The 22,101-nt window shown below is 39.0% G+C and overlaps 1 protein-coding gene across 1 annotated transcript; it reads left to right on the top strand.

Annotated features, from left to right (window-relative positions):
* Window positions 1-3,107: 3,107 nt before the first annotated feature.
* c1ql4b (complement component 1, q subcomponent-like 4b) lies at window positions 3,108-21,259 on the top strand (the record flags this gene model as incomplete). Its single annotated transcript, XM_079241866.1, has 2 exons — window positions 3,108-3,641; window positions 21,080-21,259. The coding sequence occupies exons 1-2, from the start codon at window positions 3,111-3,113 to the stop codon at window positions 21,257-21,259; spliced, it is 711 nt and encodes a 236-aa protein (XP_079097992.1). The 5' UTR covers window positions 3,108-3,110.
* Window positions 21,260-22,101: the final 842 nt, after the last annotated feature.

Genomic DNA, 22,101 nt, shown 5'->3' with positions numbered 1-22,101 from the left:
AAACAAAAAACATGCTCATGCGCACAATACAAAAACAATGTAGAAAATGTCCTTGTGTAGAGAAAAATTCTATAACATACAGGTCTATATATACATGTATACTTTTGTATTTGCCAGTTTTGTTAAAAACGCAGAGACCACACTGTTGCCCACTTTCTGACAAGCAGTAGTTATTTTCTATCTCCAAATGCAAATGTGACCAGAGGCTTGGCATCTGCCTGAGGGCTCAGTCGGCTGACAGTATGCATCCTGGGGAGTGATCTATTGATCCATATTCAATATCTGCTACACTCTCCAGCTCAGTAAAGTTGAGAGATGCATAAATAAGGAGCAGAACTGACAGTGCATACAAGTATAGTAGGATTGAGTGGCTAAATGGTTTTACTTGGCTCTCTTTTTTGGTGTGATATCACCAAGACTAACACTTTTTCTTTCTTTTGATACAATGTAAGCAGGATTAACTAGAACATCTGAGTTGAATTTCAAGAACATCTTTGAGACATTAGACTGACAAAAAGAAGCACCTGTAAGTAGCACTAAACAGCATAAAACTATATCCATTCTGAGAATTAATTTATTAATGTTGTAAATGTGCAGCAGGAAGAAAAAAGAGGAAGAACAAGAAAGACACCAAAAGGATGTGGAGGAGGGGAAGTGTCAGCATCAATACATCTCTCATCACTAATGAGGTCTGAAAGCTACAAAAACACAGAAATTGACAACAAACCCTGAGAATGCCAATCCGCTATTTTCTGTCCTCACCTTCTTGCATGATACACTCCAGTCGCACATCAAACACTTCACCCTTTCACACTTGCTCCTGCTCCTTATAGTATTTTACTCCACCTGAAAATCTTTATTTGGCTTAAAAAAAAAAAAAAAAAAAAAAAAAAAAAAAAAAAAAAAAAAAAAAGCTTAAGTTCCCCAAAAGACCTGCTACAAACTGGACCATGAAGCAAACCATTAAAAAGAAGACATACTCTTATATTTTGCAGGAAAATGGGACATTATTGAAGAACAAAGAAACAAAAAACCCGCAAAATGTCATTAATACTGTAGTTTACACATGTAAAACCAGAAAGCATCACATTTGGGCCATTAACGCTTATTGTCCTAAATTTGCTGAACACATTTGTCAATAACTGAAAGGAAACGACCAATTTTGAGCAACGAATTAAATAAATGTAGTCATTTTGATTTGTGAAAAGGTCACACGCTGGATAGGACGCTGGATCTGCGTGTGTGTGAGAGTGTGTGTGTGTGAGAAGGAGGGCGGGGGGAGAGGTTGAAGGCAGATGCTGAAGAGAGAAGCAGGACAGAAAATACAACAAGTGAGTGAACTGTTGCTCTGCAGTTAAAGTGGCTGAGCTCTGACATTTATGCAAAGCGAAACTCGGTTAAAGTCTCAGTCAACATGTGAGATTAGTTTTTATATTTTATTTTTCTTACATTGGAGCATTTGTGAGATTCTACCGCGCTACTCTTTAAAAGAAAGCCTCTCCGCGCGCTCTGCCTTGTGCGTCTCAGGACGGACTCCGCGGCGGACTCCTGGATGAGATCCTTCACGTCTTAGTGTGATTTTGGTTCATGCGAACTGAGTTTGGACCGGATCGCAACTTCATCCGATGTGCACGTGATTTGCTGTGTGTGGAATTCATTCCGGGCCAGTTTGCCCACGATCCCATCGGAGCCCACAGCATGAAAACACGCTGAACACCGAGTAGAAAACACGCACAGAAAACCCAGAAGACACAAGTCTCGGTGAGTTGGTTTTATTTAGATATATTTCTGAATAAGTTTGTAAGAAGTTTTCTTTTTAAATAATAATTTTTTTCGCTCTAATTAGATTAGAAGAAGTGGTAAAATCCAGGAGATCGTTTTATTTAAGTAAAACGGAATTCTGAATAGCACGACTGAAGTATTTTCATGTTAAAACTGATGAAGTTATTTAAGCATGCAGGCCTGTGCTCTCATCAGCATGTGTCAGCTCATATTATTGGTCTCATTTTCCTCTTTACTGTTTTGGCATTAAAAAAGCTGTTTAAATAGATTTGAGGCTTTTATAAATATTGTAGCTACATTTTAAAATTTAAATTCTGTAAAAATAAAAATCTAAAATCTCTTTTAATTGCAAAATTATTGTTAGCCTGGTGATTATTTTACTTTATTTTAATTATTTTACTGTCATCAGTGATTTATGTTTAATTATATGATGCTATAACAAAAGATTATGTCTCTTTGTTCATGAATGTCACCTTATTGAATGCTTTCACATGAATTTCTCTTATTTTTGCTCTAAATTGTAACAGTAAATGTGATGCATGGGATCAAATGTTATCTCCCTAATGCAAGGTATTCATATAAAAAATAGATTTTCTATTTAAATGTCTTCACAACTGGCTCGTATGGATCATGCCAAAAATGTGTTTTGAATGCAGAATGAGATTTCTGAGATAAATCTGATAAAGCGATGAATCCGTCAACAAGGTACAAGTAGTGAGAGAGAAAGAAAAGAGCAGAAATTTAGCCATTTCCTTGTTTTTCTTTTCTCATTCCAGGACAGACACGTAAGGCGTCCTTCCCGGTATGTGTTGGGTGAGATGAACTCCAGTGGGAATACTGTAGACCCCACCTGACAGCTCCCTGCCTGAGTAACTGAAGGACTTTCTCTGGAGCTCCAAGTTGGATTAAAAATCAAAGCCTAAAATCTCAGTATCTATAAACGATTTGTACACTATATTACATCTTTTGTGATGCATTGTTTTTAAAGTGCATTGTGAACCTGAGAAAAGCATCACGCTCAAAAAACAAAACAAATAAGACACCAAGAAATGGGAAAACCTATTTCTCATTCTCTCACAAACTTCTGACTTTCTCTTACTCTTGTGTCAGACTGCCCCCACTTGTAGAAAAACCCTTTATTTCAGTTCTCTGGCCACAAATTTGCCCATATTCCCACTTCACTTCTCAGTTCAGTGGTTACCTTCCATCTAGTGGTCAGCCTGGCCGGCACAACCATTCCAGCTAAAGGGGAGGAGGATTTCCTCACGCTGGCCACCTCACGGCTCAGCCGTAAGAAGCGTGTTATTGGGGCTGGAGTTGGCGTTGCCATGGTCCTGATCCTGCTGGTGGCCATTCCCCTATTGGTTCACACCACTAAGGGGGGAGGGTCCGGAGGTGGTGGCACGCATTACGAGATGCTGGGGAGCTGCAAGATGGTGTGTGACACTTTCACCCCTCCACAGGGAGAGCTCACAGCCGTCTCCCCTCAGCCTCCAGATTTCCCAAACCGCAGAGGCAAACAGGGGTACAGAGGGAGCCCTGGACTTCCAGGTCCTCAGGGACCCCCTGGAGAGCCTGGCAAACCTGGGCCACCGGGTCCACCAGGGCCTGGACCTGGTGGATATGGCTCCTCCTTCTACACTCCTAAAATTGCCTTCTATGCTGGCCTCCGGAAACAACACGAAGGGAACGAAATACTAAAGTTCGACGACGTAGTGACCAACGTAGGGAACTACTACGAGCCAAGTACAGGCAAGTTCACTTGTCCTCTGCCTGGTATCTATTACTTCACCTACCATGTCCTGATGAGAGGGGGCGACGGGACGAGCATGTGGGCAGACTTGAAGAAGAATGGACAGGTGAGTCAGGGTGATGCAGCCTGAACTGTTTACTAACCTTCATTTAAACAAGCCATTAAATGTTCCAGCAATGATGACAATCCTTCAAAAAAGTATTATAGAGAGAATACAGTAGTATCATAGAAAAGTAAATTTAGACATACTTTTGAAGGGTGATTAAGGACAACATGCATTTTCCTCTAATTATAAACAAGGCAACACATACTCTGTATGTCTACTTTGCATTGACAAAGATCTTTTTCTTCTTACCCTGTTGGTACAAAACTATTTGTCTTCCAAAAAGCATTTCAATGACAAGCGTTTCTCTTTAGGATGACACTAATATAACATGCCTAGGGTCACTGAAAGAGCAATGTGCTTGTCCTTATCGAAACAATTATTTCTAGAGATGATAATAAAACATTAGAGAAACATTTTAAAATATTTTTTTCAGTGCTATTGAAGTAGAATATATTGTATAATGTATTGTGCTGACTGTGAGTCAGCTTTTTCAACATGGTAAATGAAAAAAGTCTAACAATAGAGCATTAAAAGCATTGTGGTGAAGTTTCAAAGAAGTCTGACGCTATAAGGTGAGACATAATATATAAAAAGGAGAATAAAAGGAAGATGACGGATGCTGTTGGCTGCGTGGAGATGAGCTAACTCGATTTCAAAACTCAGTTAAAACTGTGAAACAAAGTTTAGGCCATGTTTGATAGAAGTCGATCCAGAGGTCCAACAAATAGTCTCTTTTCATGAAAAGCAATAGCTTTTTATTTTTCTGCACAACTCGCAAAGCAAGGAAAGGAAAGCGAGTGACAGCCAAGCAATCGGTAGGATAACAATCCTACTTGTCTCTGTGGAGCAAAGCCAGGATGCAACAGCTGGCTACTGTCCTCTGAGAGACTCAGACTTTAACACTAATAAATAAACAAGTACAAATGCCTTGAAAAAAAAACTTCCATCTGGAGAACAGTGACAAGCTTGATGTACTAAGCCCTTAGTCTGTTGAGGAGCTCTGATTCTGACATGTGTGCTGCAGAACAGAGGAGCAATGTCCTGGGGATTACTGGAGACAAAGAAGAAAAGAGAAAAACATGCTTTGCATTGTTACAAGCGCCAGATAGAACCACTGTTTCTGTGTACATAAGTGGAAGAACTGACAGCAAAGCTGAGTAGACCGTCGCCGTACCAGGCTGCAGTTCTGTGAAACGCTTTACTGAACTGATACTGGAAAAGATGTTAAATAAATGAGCTAGTGAGTATTTGATACTATATACTTTAGAGCAGGGGTGCCCCAAGTTGGCCTGCTGTTCTGCAGGTTTTTGATACATTCCTGCTTCAACACACCTGACTCAAATAAAATAAATATAACAGCAAATAAACTTCAACACAATGACTCATTTATTTTAGTCAGTTATGTTTGAGCAGGGATACATCAAATACCTGCAGGATTGTAGCCCTTGAGGGCCAACATGAGGGACACCGCTGCTTTGGAGACAGGACCAGATGTAGAAAAAATCACCATATACCATAAAACCTTAAAGATTTTATATGCCTTGTTATGCATCTTAATATGAGGCTATTGCATGTGTTCTTTAATACTTGAATACCCAATTACTTATAGACCTGTTCTTCCCCTCGGGTTGTCAGAAACTGCTATTTTTTGTGAAAAGACATGGCATCCCCAGCTTAAATGTCCTTTGATGTGTCAATAATATTAGAAACTTACAGGTAGCTCTAATGCATATGCTGCTTAAAAAACCAGAATGGAGGAGTGGTGAAGAAACGAGTCCAACACCTTTTCCCTGAAGACACTAATTGTGTCCCCTTCGTCTTATTTTTTTCATTTGTTTCTTAAATGGTGTTTGGTTCAGGTTTAAGAACCAAAGCTTTAAGAAGTTAAGGCACGCAAACTCATTTAGGGTTAGAAAAAACTAAGGCCCTCGTTTAAATATGATGTTTAACTCACTCTTTTTGTTTCAGTGTGAAACCAGAAGGGCCTTTGCTTTTTTCATGTTGCATGATGTGTCGCAGGGCTTGTTTAATTGTCAGTGGCTCATGTAGAACACTGGAAAACAGACTGAAAAGCTCATAAATCCCTATATCTAGATAAAAACCTCCCTTCTGGACTCAGATTGTATCATTCCCTTTGTTGAGTCTTTTTTAACCAGAGAATATTGCCTAAGCTGCTTTTACACCGGATGTGGTCTTTACTAAACCTTCTGCAAGGGTAGAACGCAGAAGCCCTCTGGTTTCAGGGTCATGTACGCAAATGTAGGTTGGATCTAAGGGTGCATTCACATCAGGATAGTCTGCTAGATTCAGTCCAACTGGGGACTCGGCTCAGTTGTAGGGGGCCAAATCCATTCAGACCGAGATCAATCAGACCGAGATGAGCCGTTCATGCTCCACTTTGGTCAAACGCGTCAAACCTTTACAATAATATATCCCCATTCCCACCAAAGGTGGCGCTGCACTAGTATTTAGCAAAAGAAAGAACAAGACCCGCGTAAAGAAGAAAACATTTCAACATGAAGCATGAAAGTGTCACTTTTTAAAAAAAAAATTTTTTTTTGTCTTAAACAAGTATACAGCAGAAATATACTGCAACCATGACTGCAGTATGAACAACAGACGAACCAAAGGACTCTTAACACGATTGCTATGTATTTACCCACAATGCAATGCTACATCAAATGCAGGAAGTGACTTTTTTTTTGTAGTCCGCTTCCTGTATTTAGTCCGTTTGAAACGGGCCAAGACCTGCGTTTGTAGGCGAACTGAGTCCACTTCTTTGGTCTGAATCGGAATTTGTTTGGCGCTTTCACATCTCCCCAAACGTAGCGGACTTTCCGAGCGAACGGACTCAGATTAAAATAAAAAAGGCAGATGTGAGTGTGCCCTAAGTATTGTTCCAGATGCAAATAAACTGAAAGGACAAGAAGCAAGAAGTAGGTAGTTTTCCAGACATTGTATGAAGGGGTCCTCCCTGGGCGCTCCTGAGGTTTTGACCAATCAGAGTAATTGTGATTAATGATTTGTCCTCACCTTTTTTAATTAAAGCTTTATGCTGTTAATTTAACTTTGCTTTCATTGAAAGAGGAATTCAGCCAGAATACATTATTTATGGTGAGAATCTCAGTAATGAAAGCATAACAGCAAGCAGCACAGGGTGGGGCAGAGTTTCTGCGGCTTTGTCGTATTTGCTTGAAAGGAAAATAGATTGGGAACCACTGTTCTAGATCTACTTCTAGGTCAGTACAGGGTCATTTTAAAATCCGCCAAAAAGATTTGAATCAATACAATCAACTTTAACACACCTGACACACATCAGGCTTATTTTGCAGACTGGTGCAGAGCTTGACATTAAACTGCACCAGTCTGCTAATTTGCCATTGATTTGAGTCAGGTTTGTTGCAGCAGGGAAAGTCCCAACACCTGAAGGACTGGGGCCCTCGTAGACCACAGTTGCCCAGTCCAGGCTGTTGGTTGCCTAAAGTTGATTGTATTGATTCAAATCTTTCTGGCGGATTTTAAAATGACCCTCTACGGACCTAGAAGTACATCTAGAGCAGTGGTTCCCAACCTATTTTCCTTTCAAGCAAATACGACAAAGCCGCAGACACCCTGCCCCACCCTGTGCTGCTTGCTGTTATGCTCCTTGAGGCCGGTGTGCCCACCTCTGGTCTATTTAGTGGAAGGAAATACAAGGCATACTAAGAAGACAACCTCAGAGGGTGATGGGCTCCATCCTCTTGTAAGAACATCGATCTGGTCAGGTCCTGGTTTGTATGAGACATATATGTAGTGAAACATATTGTGTTGCCTTCTTACGTCTCAACATCTGGCTTAAACTCAGCCAGAAGTTCTGGAATAACAATGTGCATGCAACCGTATTTTCTTTTATTACAGATTTACTGCAACACTATATGACCTCGCTCACACATGTACTGCAGTCTTGAAATGCTCCAGAAAGTTACCAGGACTGGTAGCATATGAAAATGCAAATGCAGCAATTCCACATCTTTGTGTGGACATTTTCTATCGAGCAGTCTTGTTAAACTTCTGGTATTGAGACAAAACACAGCAACAACTCCAGAGCATTTATTCAAGTGGTCTTTTCCACACAAGACATCTGGAAATGTTTCCTTGAATTTAATCTCTTGCATTTCGACCTATGAAAACACATCTACAGTTGGACATTTCCCACTCAGAGTGCTCGGGTAAAGATCAGTTGTGGAAAACTGTGGCATTAGCTGGTTTTGAAAGTGGTTTTTTTTGTGCTTAAACACAACAAAAAACACATTGACAAGAAAATGCTTATCAACATCTGTGTAATATTTTCCAACTGACTGTTTTCTCCAGACTTTTGCCCAAAGATATTAAGCTCACAATGGTGCAAAGCTGAAAAATCTTCATATCTAATAAAAAGGCTTCAGATGTTAGACAAATTTGGCTGGAACTGATTGATCGTATGGGTACTTCTGTCGATACCAATCACCATGAAAGGAATATAGCATTGATTTCAAGTTATTGTTCTTAGTGAATAACTGGTGTTTAAAGTTTTTCCAACTACATAATTTATGTCACTGGTTAAGTCCATAAAGATAGTTTTTCCCCATTTTATTGATTTGACAGGATGTGCATGAAGTGCAGAGAAAAGAGGACGGACAGTTAAATGCCAGATATAATTGGGGGGTCCTGGTTTGTTGCGTGCCTTCACTGACATTGTCATTCCTGTCTTCTCCTGCTGTTAAATCTTTCATAGGCTTTAGATGAGATCTTCTCCCCTTAACCTGTGTCTCCCTTTGCACACACACACACACCCATCCACACACACCCTTTACACTTTTCCTGTCCACACTCTCTGTTGACTCTTTCTCCATTAATTATCTTTTCATTCAACTAAATTATTTAAGCCAATTCGGAGCTGATCCTGCTCTCACAGGTTCATTGCGCCTTCTCCTTATTTGAGTGAATAGAAAACTGCTCATGTAGCAGAGTGAAGCAGGTTTATAGAGAAATTATCAATTATTGGGCTGGCAAAGACATTTAATATACATTAATATTTTATTTTCTATATTCTATATTTTTATAATTTTAATCATTTTTATAGCATCTAAATGTTGCCTTTATGTTTTGTTATCGTATTTGGGGAGTTACATATACAGTAGCGTTATATTCATAACAAGACACATCACGAGAGACACTCACCCACCGTGAGAAAAGATTTTTTCTAATGGGATTTTCTTTAATGGAATACTTTAATATTTTGGAACTCATTCTCAAAAATATTTTTGCAAACGTTTGATGGGAAGATTGATAGTACTGTATGTTGTGAAAAGTATCACAAGTGAGACGGTGACAAACAGCTGGTGAGTTGCAACACCATGTAAAAACTACTAATGCTAATGCATACATTAGCAAAAGCAACAGCAGATGAATTACCAGGATGTATATATATCCTGGTAATTCATCTGCTGTTGCTTTTATATATATATATATATATATATATATATATATATATATATATATATATATATATATATATATGTATATATATATATATATATATATATATATATATATCCATCCATCTTCTGCCGCTATATGTATATATATATATATATATGTATATATATACATATATATATATATATATATATATATATATATATATATATATATATATATATATATATATATATATATATATATATATATATATATATATATGTATATATATACATATATATATATATACATATATATATATATATATATATATATATACATATGAGAGAGACAGAGAAAGTATATATAAACTGATTTTTTTAGATCCAGCAAAAGATAATATATAAGATAATATATTTTTAAACACTCTTTTGTATGTGTGTGTGTGTGTGTGTGTGTGTGTGTGTGTGTGTCACACATTTAGTCAAGATCCTTGGTCAGTGTGTGCACATATGTTTATAGGCCCAAAACTAGTGTCAGGCTGATATGCACAGTGCTAATCAATGTCTTGTCAAAGGGAACTGAGAACAAGAAACATCCTGGGGAGAGACCACTGCAGAGACAGACAGCGCAGACAAGAGGGCTGACATTGAGAAGATGGATAGATATTCACAGCAGAATGGACAGACGTTCTCCAATGAAGAGAAAAGATAAGAAATAGGGATAAAGTAATATAGTCAGACAGAGATAGATATATATGTCATCTTACCGTTTCCAACACTTACCAATGAAGGACTCAGCTGATGTCTAAGCTTCAAATAAGTTTGCATTAATCTAAGGACACCGTAACGGAATCTTGTTTTTTTTCCTCGTGTCTCATAAGTCATTGAAAGATTGGTGTTGAAATGAATGACCTTTTCAATGGATATATAATTCACCACCAATATGTACTTTGCCCTTTACAGTGATGAGCATGGGGTGAAAGTATGAATATTTATAGTTGGTCAGTTGGTCAGTCTGTACTTGTGATAAGACAAGGGTAAAATCTAGCCCTCTACAAAATTGTCTTAAAAAAAAGACAATTTAGGGTATAAAAGTTGTGATTTGATCATTGGACTAAAGGCAGGTAAAAGGTGTACAGGTTATGAAAAAAAGTGGAAGTTCTCAAAAGGTGAAGAATATAGAGCACAAGTCTGCAAACATAAATTTAAAGAGGATAGAATTAAATGCTGCACAGCCTGATGATTTACATTGATTACATTAAACACTCCATTCAGCACTGTTTTTTTTTTTTTTTTTTTTTTTTTTAATTATAATATACTTTCAGGTGAGGGTGTAACCTAAAACATCATAAGACAATTAATGAGCTTTTTGAGATGATTAGATAATTAAATATACCACTTAAAGATTGTGATGATGACAACTTGGACTCAATTAGAAGCAGGAGCAGCTCATCTCCAGTAAGCAGGAGTGATGCTGCTGCTGCTGCTGCTGCTGCTGCTGTGTGAGGTGAAAGCTGTTAATTAGAGGATAAGTCATACAAGGTGTCAATATGAGCCGTGTGCAGAACTTAATTAGACTAAATTAAGTTGTTTTGGGGTTTTTTTCCACATTTTTTGCTGATTTTTCCCCATGAGAGTTGTGTCTTTATAAGACGTGGTAGAATAATTCAGTGTTGTCTATGTGCTGCATGTTTCTTTGTCACAATGGCGAAGGATTATAATGGGGGGCATTATGTGATATGAGGATAAAAGTCAGGCCAGAATATTTTGTAGAGCAAGCAGAAGGAAAAAGGAAGCCTCTCACACACCCTGCAGCTTTCGTTGTTGTTCTTGTCTTTTCAGCCAAACACACACACATTTATGTTCGTGTACACAGCCAAATGTGTTGCTATTATAATGGCTGAGGCCATTATATTCTGAAGTCTAAAAGGCCTCTGCTGGTTGTTGCCGTGTCTTTGTTGTGCTTTCCTTTTGCCTCCCTATTATTATCATTATTCTTCCTCATCAAGGAAACAGTGTTTTATCTGTTTCATAAACAGCAGTGTGTCACAGCGGTCGTCATATTTTCAGATAGAACATGAACGATTGTGAAACATGTCAGGGCTATTAGCCATTTTACACAACAGATAAAGTATGAGGGTATAAACTTAGGACCTGATAAATAAGTGTACACTGTTTTCTCATGCCTACAACATGTACAGGTGTGTAAGTATAAACTTTTAACTACACATACATGATAAAAATATGTATTGTTTAAGATTTGGATGATTTAACTGAAGTACTTGGCTGTACTTAGCCGATGCTCTGCAGGTAGACCAGCCACAGGACCCGTTTATATCCAATTAAGCCATCTTCTCTGCCCTCAAAGGTTTCAGTCTAGAGCCAATTAGAGACTTTCTAATCAACATCTTGACACATTGGGTCTTGAGTGTCACGGCAAAATATTAGCATTTAGTATGCCAATTAGTGTGTGAGTCCACAGTGCAGGAAAAGGGTTACACGGCGACCTGCATAATAGAAGCTCGTACACATGGGTGGAAGAAGAGAAATGGCAGTCTCTTTAAAAAAAAAAAAAAAAAAAAGAAAGAAAAAAAGGTCCATTTCAATTGCCCTTCTTCTCTTTCCCAGTTCACCCTTAAAGGTCCCTCAGGTAAGTTTAAGAGACCCTGTCTCAATCGCTCGCTCCGCTCTGAGAGGTCTGTACATCACAGTGAATGAATCCTGTCAGTTTTATTACCAGAGGATCAAGGCGCCACTGTGAAACAAAACAAAACTGAAAAAATAACACACACTACATGGATAGCCAACCTCCCCAACCTCATTTACCCCTCCTCTCCCTTTCTGAAACAGGCATGCTTGATCAGTTTGTTATCCAGTAAGCTCCCTCTCCATCACTTAAGGCCTCTCTCAACTTTGGCTTCTTTTATTTGAATCTTGTGCTTCAGCTGCCAAACGACATGCATCTGCGTCCTCGTTTATGTGGTCTAATGCCAAATGATTGCTTTTCAATCACTTTTTCCTTGTCTACCTATTTCCTCCATGCCTGATTTCCTCATCTAATCAGGTTTAAAAAAAAAAAAAAAACGAAGCTCAAACATTTTAGAAGCATGCATGTCAAAATGAACAATATTTGAGGAATAAATTGATTTTGGATTCAAGTATAGAATGTGTCACAAAAAGCTTAAAAAAGTAGATTTTTATCAAGAATTCCCTGAGTATTTACCACTGTGAGTGAATTATTTCTTTGATGCCAATTTCTTGTCTCTCCATGCTTCCTTCCTACCACCTCTCTGTGGCTTTGTATACCCATTTAATACTGCCCCCCTAATAAAAGTGTAGGCAGTGTAATATTCTCTACTGTCTCTTGGGCTTCCCCTCTTCCCAACAGCGGCAGATCAAGTCAGAGCAGCGTTGGCCCAACAGACAGAAATCCTCTCCCTTGTTGCTATCAATCTCCGCCGCTGTTGACAATAATCCTGATTTGCCTTTCTCGCTTGTTTTCACTCCCAAAGCCCCAGCGCATCCTGCCCACTTTAAGAAAACAAGGTTTCACTCTGATTGTTACTGACAGCTGAACCTGCAGACTCATCTGTGCAGCGTTCAGTGTCTCAGCAGTGTGTTAACAATGGTCCAGGCCCAAGAAATCAGTGTTTGTTCCTCAGTTATGGGATAAATGGGACAACACAGACACAGCAATGTAAAATTCAGTTGCACTTTTGAATATAAGTACTTATTAGTTGTCTGGTGGGGATCAACATACCTGTCAACTGTATTTGTGTGAGAGAGAGCGGGAGTCACACAACCAGACTGATGATAATCTTTTCCTTTTTTTTAATCTATCATATCTCATTAAAACGTGTTTCAAGGAAAGTATCTTTACTATATTAAAAAAACACAAAAAATTTACTGCGGAAAAAAATACATAAAAATAGAATAATCTTAAATAGAATGTATTTTCTCTGCATGTTGGTGACTCATTCCAATATCACTGAGGTAACAACATATTTTTTGTCATGCAGGAATTGTTTTCAATTGAGCAGTGACACTAAACTTCAGATGTTTGGACCTATAATACAATAATACATGATTAAATCATTAGAAAAATATACAGACTTACAGCTTTTATTTTACAGTACCAGTGCTTTGATACCTAAAATATCATGTGATCATTGCCCAACATGAAGCCAGAAGGGGACACATTGCCATGTTACAGGAATCAAGTCTGGGTTATTGCACTGCTTTGGACGTGCAGACAAATGCAGCTACTACATGTTTACGAATGACAAGCCTGGCTGGGGTGTGTATGAAGAGTTGTCTGAGAAATGTGGTGATGTGTAAGTATTGTATAAAATCAAAATACTACGATATGCACATAAACACTGAGTGCACATAGTGGCCAATGTGTTATTCCAGTTTTCCCATATTTCATGAAGTCATTTAATGTCAAATATAGACTTGAATTTACTAAATCTTCTTCACGTTTCCTGACATTATTGATGTCACTGTAGTCACGCTGAAGATAACGTAAATATCCTGTCGTGTCAAATGATGACGACTGCAGTAATGGCTTAAATGTCACACCCTTGTAAATATGTGCTGTAAATGTCTGAAGAAGAGAATTTGTTTACTAGGTTACTGTATGTATAGATGGAAAATAAAAACATGAATTAATCATAAACATAACACATTAAATGTCAGCAACTCCACTGTCTGAATAGAGGCTACGCAAACCTATGTGCCTCACAATGAAGTCAACCATAAGCCATAAATAATATTGTGTCCTTTTGGATGGCAAATATAATTAGCTGATGTTCATGTTTTAAAGGCCATTTCAATGAGGTAGTGTGAGCATCACTGCTGCAACTTTTGTTCAGGGCCTTAAACATAGGCACCTTAGTTGTGTAGAACTCATATCAAAACGATATTTTTGGATGATATCTGGTCCACAAATATATATTAAAGTGAGCTGGTATTAATCGAAATGTTACACAGTCATAAATCCAATTATTTCCACATCTTCTGCTATAAATGTTAAAGGGTCCTATTATGGTATTTGGAGTTTTCTGAGCTTTCTACAGTGTTACAGTGTTGAATCCTCATCAAACATGTGAACGGCACTGTTTTTTTATCACCTAAATGCATGTTTGAGTTTGAGTCTGAGTTCCAGCACTCTCTCTGTTCAGTTTCCATGGCGACGAAAAACGCGTCGTTTTAGAGAGTTTTTTCTACTTGGAAATCCTTGTGATGTCCCGGGGGATAAGGTTCGGTGATTGGTTACCTTCTACTGGTTAACAAGGGCATGTACAAATACATCAGGCGTGTGGAAAACGTGGGATAAAGTTATTTCCAACGATGGCTGGTGAGTTTACCAAAGAGAGACATCCTGCTGCATTCGTTGCTGTGGGTTGCTGTTTTCCACTTCGTTTTCAGGGTCTGATTCAGGTTCCAACATGTAGGGCTGTATGCTATGTGTTGACATTGTATTCTGTTTTTTTATTGAGTTCATATGAGCCTAATCCTGCCGTTTATGAGATGTTACAATGACGGCGAAAGCAGTTGCGGTGCGCGCTCTCGATGTAGTGCAGTGGCGGGAGGCGAGGCTTAATGCGGAAGAGTCTCAATCCACTCGTTTTGCCCACAGGCTGATCTGACAGCCTACGGAGAGGGTCGGTCTGAAGTAAATAAAGTGATTTGTGGCAATAACTTGATCAATCCCAGCCCTTCTGGTCTCAGAAATAAAAATAAATTAGCCTGAAATGCACATAATAGTTCCACTTTAAAGATTGTTCATGCTGCTCCATAAGGCCTGGGCTGTGCAAACATCTGAAGGTTACTCTAGCAACATTTTCTACATCTGTAATAACAAACACCAAACAGGGTTGCCCAGCTCTGGTTATTGTGGGCAACAATATTGCAGGTTTTCCATGTATCCCAGTTCCAACACATTCATTCTTTAATTCTCCAAACAACTCCATCCAATGAAGGGTCTTGAGGAAAATGGAGCCTATCCAAGCGGCAACCTCCGGCGGTTAAAAGTAAAGCCTATGCGGAAGTGCATAAAACTGCAGTTCCCCCTTCATCCACTAGGGGCTGGCTCCAAAACAAAGCAAATCCCCATAGACTCCCATATTAAAAAGACCAACTTCACGGCAGAAATAAACATGTTTACAGCCTGGTTTAAAAATCCATTTTTGGTTTATAGGTCAGGTTTACCTTCAAGACAACTGGTGGGGGGAGTGAATTTTTTTCTAACTCGCCCGTTTAAAAGTAATTTAATCTCGAAGTTCGGCATATTTAAGGGCATGTCCTCTTGACTGACAGGTGCCAATCTCCACCTTCAAGTCAGAAGAACGTAGAACAACCATGGTTTTTAGCCGGTTAACAACGTGTCTTAGATTTAGCCCGCTTACATCCGTTAGCTGGTTATCTCCCGTTATCTCCAGGTTAGCTCGGTTAGCTTTTAGCTCCAGAAAGCTTGGAGTTCGCTCGATGTCAATCATCCGCTATGACGCTCACTGCTCCCCGCTCAGCTCCACCTCTTTGCCCATATTTGTATTTTTCGAGCGAGATGATGCACATGACGCTGTCAAGATGGTGACGGTAAGAACCGCCCACCGAGCTTCAATTCAGCTCTTTAGAAACCTACAGGTGACGTCACAGGGGCTCCGTCCATCTCTTTATATAGAGTCTATGAGCCTATCCCAACAGTCTTTGGGCAAAAGGTAGCGTACACCCTGGACAGCTCGGCAGTCCATCGAGGGCCACACAGAGACAAACAACCACTCACACTTACTCCTACGGGCAATATAGAATAATCAATTAACCTAACATGCATGTCTTTGGACGGTGGGAGGAAGCCGGAGAACCCGGAGAGAACCCACTCATACACGGGGAGAACATGCAAACTCTACACAGACAGGCCACTGTCCAAGCCTCGGTCAGCCGAGGACTGAACCAGCGACCTTCTTGCTGTGAGACATAGTACTAACAACTATGTCACCGTGCAGCCTCCAGTTCCAACACATCTGACTTAAACTAATCACTCACTTGCCGAACTTCATTGACTGTTGGATCCATTTATTGGAAGCCAGGTGTGTTGGAACAAATCAATTCAATTCAACTTTATTTATATAGCGTCAAATCATGGCAATGCCATCTCAAGATGCTTTACAGACAGGAAAAAAACATAATGAAAGCCAATTCATAATAGCCTATATCAGGAAACCAACAGATTTGAGTTGGAGGCTCCAACAAGGATACATCAAAAACCTGCAGGACAGCAGCCCTCAAGAACAGACTTTGGGGCCCCTCTGCACTAAGACATAAGCAGATGATCATCAAAGCCCTGTCAGCTCTCACATGAACCCACCATGTTGCAGCATGTTTGACAGTCAACGCTTGTTCACTGTATGGTGTGTCATCCCAAGGACTCCCTGTTTATCCCAGGCATTGATTTTTTTATTTTTTTATTTTTTTTAAGATCAACATTATTGACTTAATGAGTGTTCATTATGTTCTTTGCTGACTTCTTTTAGTCAAATCTAGTTGCAGCAGCCTGGCTTCCTCTAACTCAGCTGAGGCTGTCTGGGGAATTCTGCTGTTTAACCATGTAGACAGATGTTGGATGTACAAGTTGTCAAAATCTTCTTACTGTTGTAAGTTTTTTCTAAAGCCTATTAGGTCTCCTCGGGGGAGCTTTTCAGTCCCTTAAGAGCAAAGCACCCTCACGCTTTAAAGCAACAAAATCTCTCACATGTTCCACTTTTTTCCCTCCAATGTTCTCTTTGCTCTTCATAAAAACAAAGAGAACAGTATCTGCTCTTCCAGAGATGTATAGTAAGAAAGGGATGATGTGTGTTTGTGTGTGTGCAATACCTAATCCTGACCTCCTGCTAGTATTTCATGGGGCCATTTGACCACTGTTGCCTATCCTGTGCCCCCATTTATTGTGATTGTATGGAGTTATGGAGGAGTTGGACCTATTAGGTGGGGATCTGCCATGGCTGTCAGACTACCAATTACTGTAGACTGCAGCCATGTATGGTCTGCCTTAATGCATCGTGAAGGTAAGGGAGGGGTGAGGGATGTAGTACGGGGGTTGGGAAAGAAGGTAAGGGGGGATAGTTTTGGGGTCGGGTAGGGGCTCTCAGGAGACTCGCCATAGCAGCATGTCGTTAATCAATCCGATTTAGACCAGACAGGGACACACTTAGTCCCTGCTCCCGCCAACACTGCCATAGCGGGGGAGAGAAAATGTGTGCGTGACCTGCATCTTATTCCAGTGTGCGGACACAAAAAGATGGATAGATGGGTTCAGAATGAAGAGATAGGGAAAGGGTGGTGAATGGGAGAGGGATGATGGAGAGGGTGTGAGGTGTGGAGGAAGAGACCACAATTAATGGTGAGATGTGAGTTGAATTAAAAGAAAGGAAATGTATTGATTAATTTCTGTCTACAGGAAGGGAATAAAATGAATACCTAAAGCTGAAATAAGTGTTTTTACATAGAATTATATTTAATTAAATTGATTAAATGAGCAAAGAGTGGAGGATGAAGAGAGATAGTTTACTTTTATCTGATTTGTCTTTGTGATAACAAGGGATCACGGATGCCTGATGACTGGTGGAGATGATTAACCATATCCTTAGTCAGATTCAGACCCAGAGGAGGAGACAAGGATGGAGTTAGAGTATTACATTTGCATTCATTAATATGTATGCAAATGTGCACTTTATTCTCCACTGTTTGTCTGCTTGAATAGTTTACTTGCCCTGTGAAAATGCAATTTATTATAAGGAGATTTGCCCACTGAAGGCATAAACAACTCAGATTTTACTTAGAGTGTAAAAGAAAGGGATATCTAACAACATAATAAAGAAACATGCTGCTTAATTACACAGCTATTCTGATATGCTGGTCTGTGCCTTCACGTTTGTCTGGAACCCCTGATGAGTTTATTTAGTGGCATGTATGGCATCATTATTATCAGGGAACATGGAGGCACTACTTATTCATTGTTAAGCAGCACCATATATAATATAAATATATAATATAAAGTTTATATGAATATAAACTGCAATCTAAACATGTAACATGATCATTGGACTTGTTCCTAAATGGGAGCTCACAGTATTGCAGACATGGGTGGCATTCTTTTCCACAAACATAAAACTGTCCAGCTGAAGATAAGAGTGAATAATGTTTAATTCCATATTACTTCTTAAAACTATACAAGGCTGAAGGTTCTGCGGTCTTCATATCACTGAATGAATTTGAATCCGACTGATGTGTATTCTATGGCTTCTTTATGAAGCCTGTCTTGTTGTGCATGTAAAGAACTACATAGAAGTAAATAGTGTTCGCAAATTTTGTTGCATAGGCGCAAAACAACGCAAAACAATGGTTATGTGTTATGTGTGTGTGCATGTGTGCATGAGTGTGTGAGAGGGATGCAGACTATAATTAGGTGTGTGAAGACCTGAGTTTTTTAGTGCCAAAGTATTTTATATGTAAAGCTCTTCTTTTTTTTTTAATTTTTATTTTAAAAAGTTTTAATTAGATTTAATTTTATATGCATTAGCATCTTGGTCTGCTTCCTTTGTGCTCTACATATGTGCTCTTTCAGTTTATCTACCTTCCTGATGAAAAGTCACACCCATCGAGAGGGATATTGTGACAGTTTGTGGCCGTGCACTTCGTTGGTGCAACAGTCAGTGGCACAGTTCTGTGTGCTGGTTTTAATGTTCATGAGAGAGAGTCCCTGTTAAGTACTCAGATTACTAATAAAAAGTGACAGAAATGACAAGAATGTATGTTTAACTCACCTGCTAATGCAGTTAAGAAACGTCATTTTCTTAGTTGTAACGCCTGTTATCTAAATAACAATAAAGACTGGCGTAATTTGAATGTACCTCAAGCAGGAATAGAAAAAGTTGTGGTAGATCATTGAGAGAAAAATACAGCAAGAATAATTGCAGCTTCACTAATGCATATTTGTACACAAAGGCACATCTCACTTAAGGACACCTTAAACCTGCACCTAATGCTCCAGTCTTTCTGTAGTCCATTTGCCAAAATGCCGTTAATGTGATAAGCTTAATAATTTCTGAGTTGCAGAACCTCTGAAATATGGGAGTTATTCTTTACCAAGCATGCCTCCACCGGCAGCTACAGGACTGATGCATACAAGATGCATTCGAGTGCCGTCGACAAGTATTAAGTTTGTTCAATCGGCAAGACGATCTGCTAGGAAAACATTGCGGCTTGATTATTCCCTTTTAAAACCATCTATGTTTTTGATAAAATATCAGTTTGTGACAAGTGGATGATATTGGAACGCTTTAGTGAGGGAATTTAATATTGTTTGCAAAAAGGTAAATGTGACGTTTTGTCCTGGTGACCTGGCAGTGATGAGCTAGTGCACATTGCAAGGCATTTCGCAGCGAGTGTGCTATGCAGAGGTTTGTAGAGACTAGTGAATATTTGCTTTAGATTCAATACACAGATATGAGTAAGAGTTTTTGTTAATGATTCTCTACATTTGGTGTCTTATGTGAATAGGCAACCGTATGCATAGTAGACCATTTTAAAGATCAGTGCTGTTTAGTGTTTGGTAAAGGTCACTTGCTTCTTATTTGAGCAACACTGAGCATCCTATCTATCATGTTTTATTTGAAAGCACATTATTTCATTATATTTAAGTTAGCCATCCAAACTACTTTGTTTTTTTTAGGACAAAACCTATTTATGCTATGCGCTGATTCAGCAGTTCTTGACCATTGACTATACTCTTTAAAGTGTGTTAGCTTAGAAAGTTTATTTCTCAAATAGTACTGAAAGACTTTACGACTGATTTTTTTTTATATTTGAAAAGTGTAAAACAGAGCTAGATTAAAATATGCCATAGTGTCCACAGGAAATTGTGGTGATTAAAATCCTTGTAGATAAGCAGTTACATGTCTGTGTAGTGAAATGTGTGTGTGTGGAAGTTTATTATGCTTTCTGCCACTGCTTGACAAACGAACTGATGTGTTCCCTGATACCATCATCCCCTGCAATCCCCATCAGATTTGGAAATCCTTTGCAACAGGTGGATCAGGTGTGAGAGCAACCGTCCTCTGGAAAAATTGATAGTGACTAAGAAAGGTTGTGCTCTCAGATGGAGGTTTGGGGCCAGAGATCACTGCACATCTCATTTATCTAACCAGTGGGCAGGAAGGCATCAGTACTGATGACATTACACCAAGATCACAGTATAAAACAGGAAATAAAATGACACTGTTTGCTTCCAAATAAACCAGTTGGTTGTGGGTGGTATACTAGGATTTAAAATGAGATCAAAATATTTATGTTCTTTAATTAAAGAACAACTTATTGATCACTTTTTGTTATAAAAATTTAAGTGTACATATATTTAAGGTATATCTTTTTCTTTGTGTGATACATAAATCTGTATTTCTCACGCGCTGTCTTATAATTAATACATAGATGTACGGGCATGATTCAGGGGACAGTTAATGTAACAAGGCCTTATTCATTAATTCATTCATTTTTTAACTCAACTGCTTAATCCAGTTCAGGGTCGCGGGGAAGCTGGAGCCTATCCCAGTTGTCTTTTGGGCGAAGGCAGGGTACACCCTGGACAGCTCGCCAGTCCATCGCAGGGCACAAGGCCTTAATATTAAACCTTTTATTTGAGGGCAGAAAAAAAATGTTACATCTGATATTTAAAGAACCTTGATGGCTATTCACATTTTGGCCATCTAGCAGTGGAAAGTGGAAAAAGATTTAAGCTCTCTTGCCTTGTACTTGTCGCAATTATGGCCCTAAAAAGGTTAAAAGTCAAATTTTCTTGCAAATGTTATTCAAATCCCTTAATTTCTATGGTAAATATTTAAAGTGGTCAAGGAAAAAACAAGAAAAAGTCACTTTTTTTGTCATCTACAAAGTTTCTTCCCTTACAGGAGTCTGTCATATTCTTTTTTGTCTCTCTTCCAGGTGAGAGCCAGTGCAATCGCTCAAGATGCAGATCAGAACTACGACTATGCCTCCAACAGCGTAATCCTGCACCTGGATGTAGGAGATGAAGTTTGCGTACAACTGGACGGTGGCAAAGTTCATGGAGGAAATACCAACAAATACAGCACCTTCTCTGGCTTCCTCATCTACCCTGACTGACAAGAAATTCTCCTCTTTTTCTGTGATAAAGCAAAAACTTTCCTCTCCTTTTTTCATTTACACACCATTCTCCCATTCACTTGTCATTTCCCTGTTGTTCAGTACACCAAACATGCAGCAACACGACCACTTAGTGAGAAGAATTTGAAGAGAGTTTGCGTAGAAATGAATAGAACATTGTATATATTAACATTGACTTCTGATAGAAACACCTGTGGGATCATTATTCAGTGCCATGTACAGTACGTGTATGCATGGTTAAAATACATAATTCAGACCGTTTTCACATGCATACATTTTGCTGTTTACACACACAAATATGTGCACATTAATTGAACTTCAGATGCTTTTCTGTGACACGTTGACTAAATCAGCTGCTGGTCCGAAATCCACTGAAATGAAATCTGAATGTAGACTGTCAGTCTGAGCGGGGGTATTTAGCTGCAGCCGCTCGTCCTCACTATGAGATGGATTTCCGATATGACTGTAGACACCAAACGAGAAAAAGCATGAATATATTGATAGCTGATAATACAGCCAACCTCATGATCATAACCCAGTGTGCTGTATGTCTGCGTGGAAGCATATGAGTGTGTGTTTGCCCTTCAGCTCATTTGAAGTAAAACAGCATCATGTAATTGTTCGTGTTTCTTGCACAGTCTTTGACTCCTTTAAAGAGAGGGCAGGTGTTTTGTTGTTAGTAACAGTCCCTTAACACACACAGTTTATCAATACCAGGGTTTAGCTTTGAGATTGATCCTGAGCCTCAGAGCCTCATTTTATCCAGCTAACGAGCTGAGACTTCTTCTGCATCCTCACCTCACAAACCTTACATCCGTACT

Source organism: Telmatherina bonti (assembly GCF_933228915.1).
Source record: "Telmatherina bonti genome assembly, chromosome: 6".
Taxonomy (NCBI): Eukaryota; Metazoa; Chordata; class Actinopteri; order Atheriniformes; family Telmatherinidae; genus Telmatherina; species Telmatherina bonti.
This window is presented reverse-complemented; position numbering and strand designations above follow the sequence as displayed.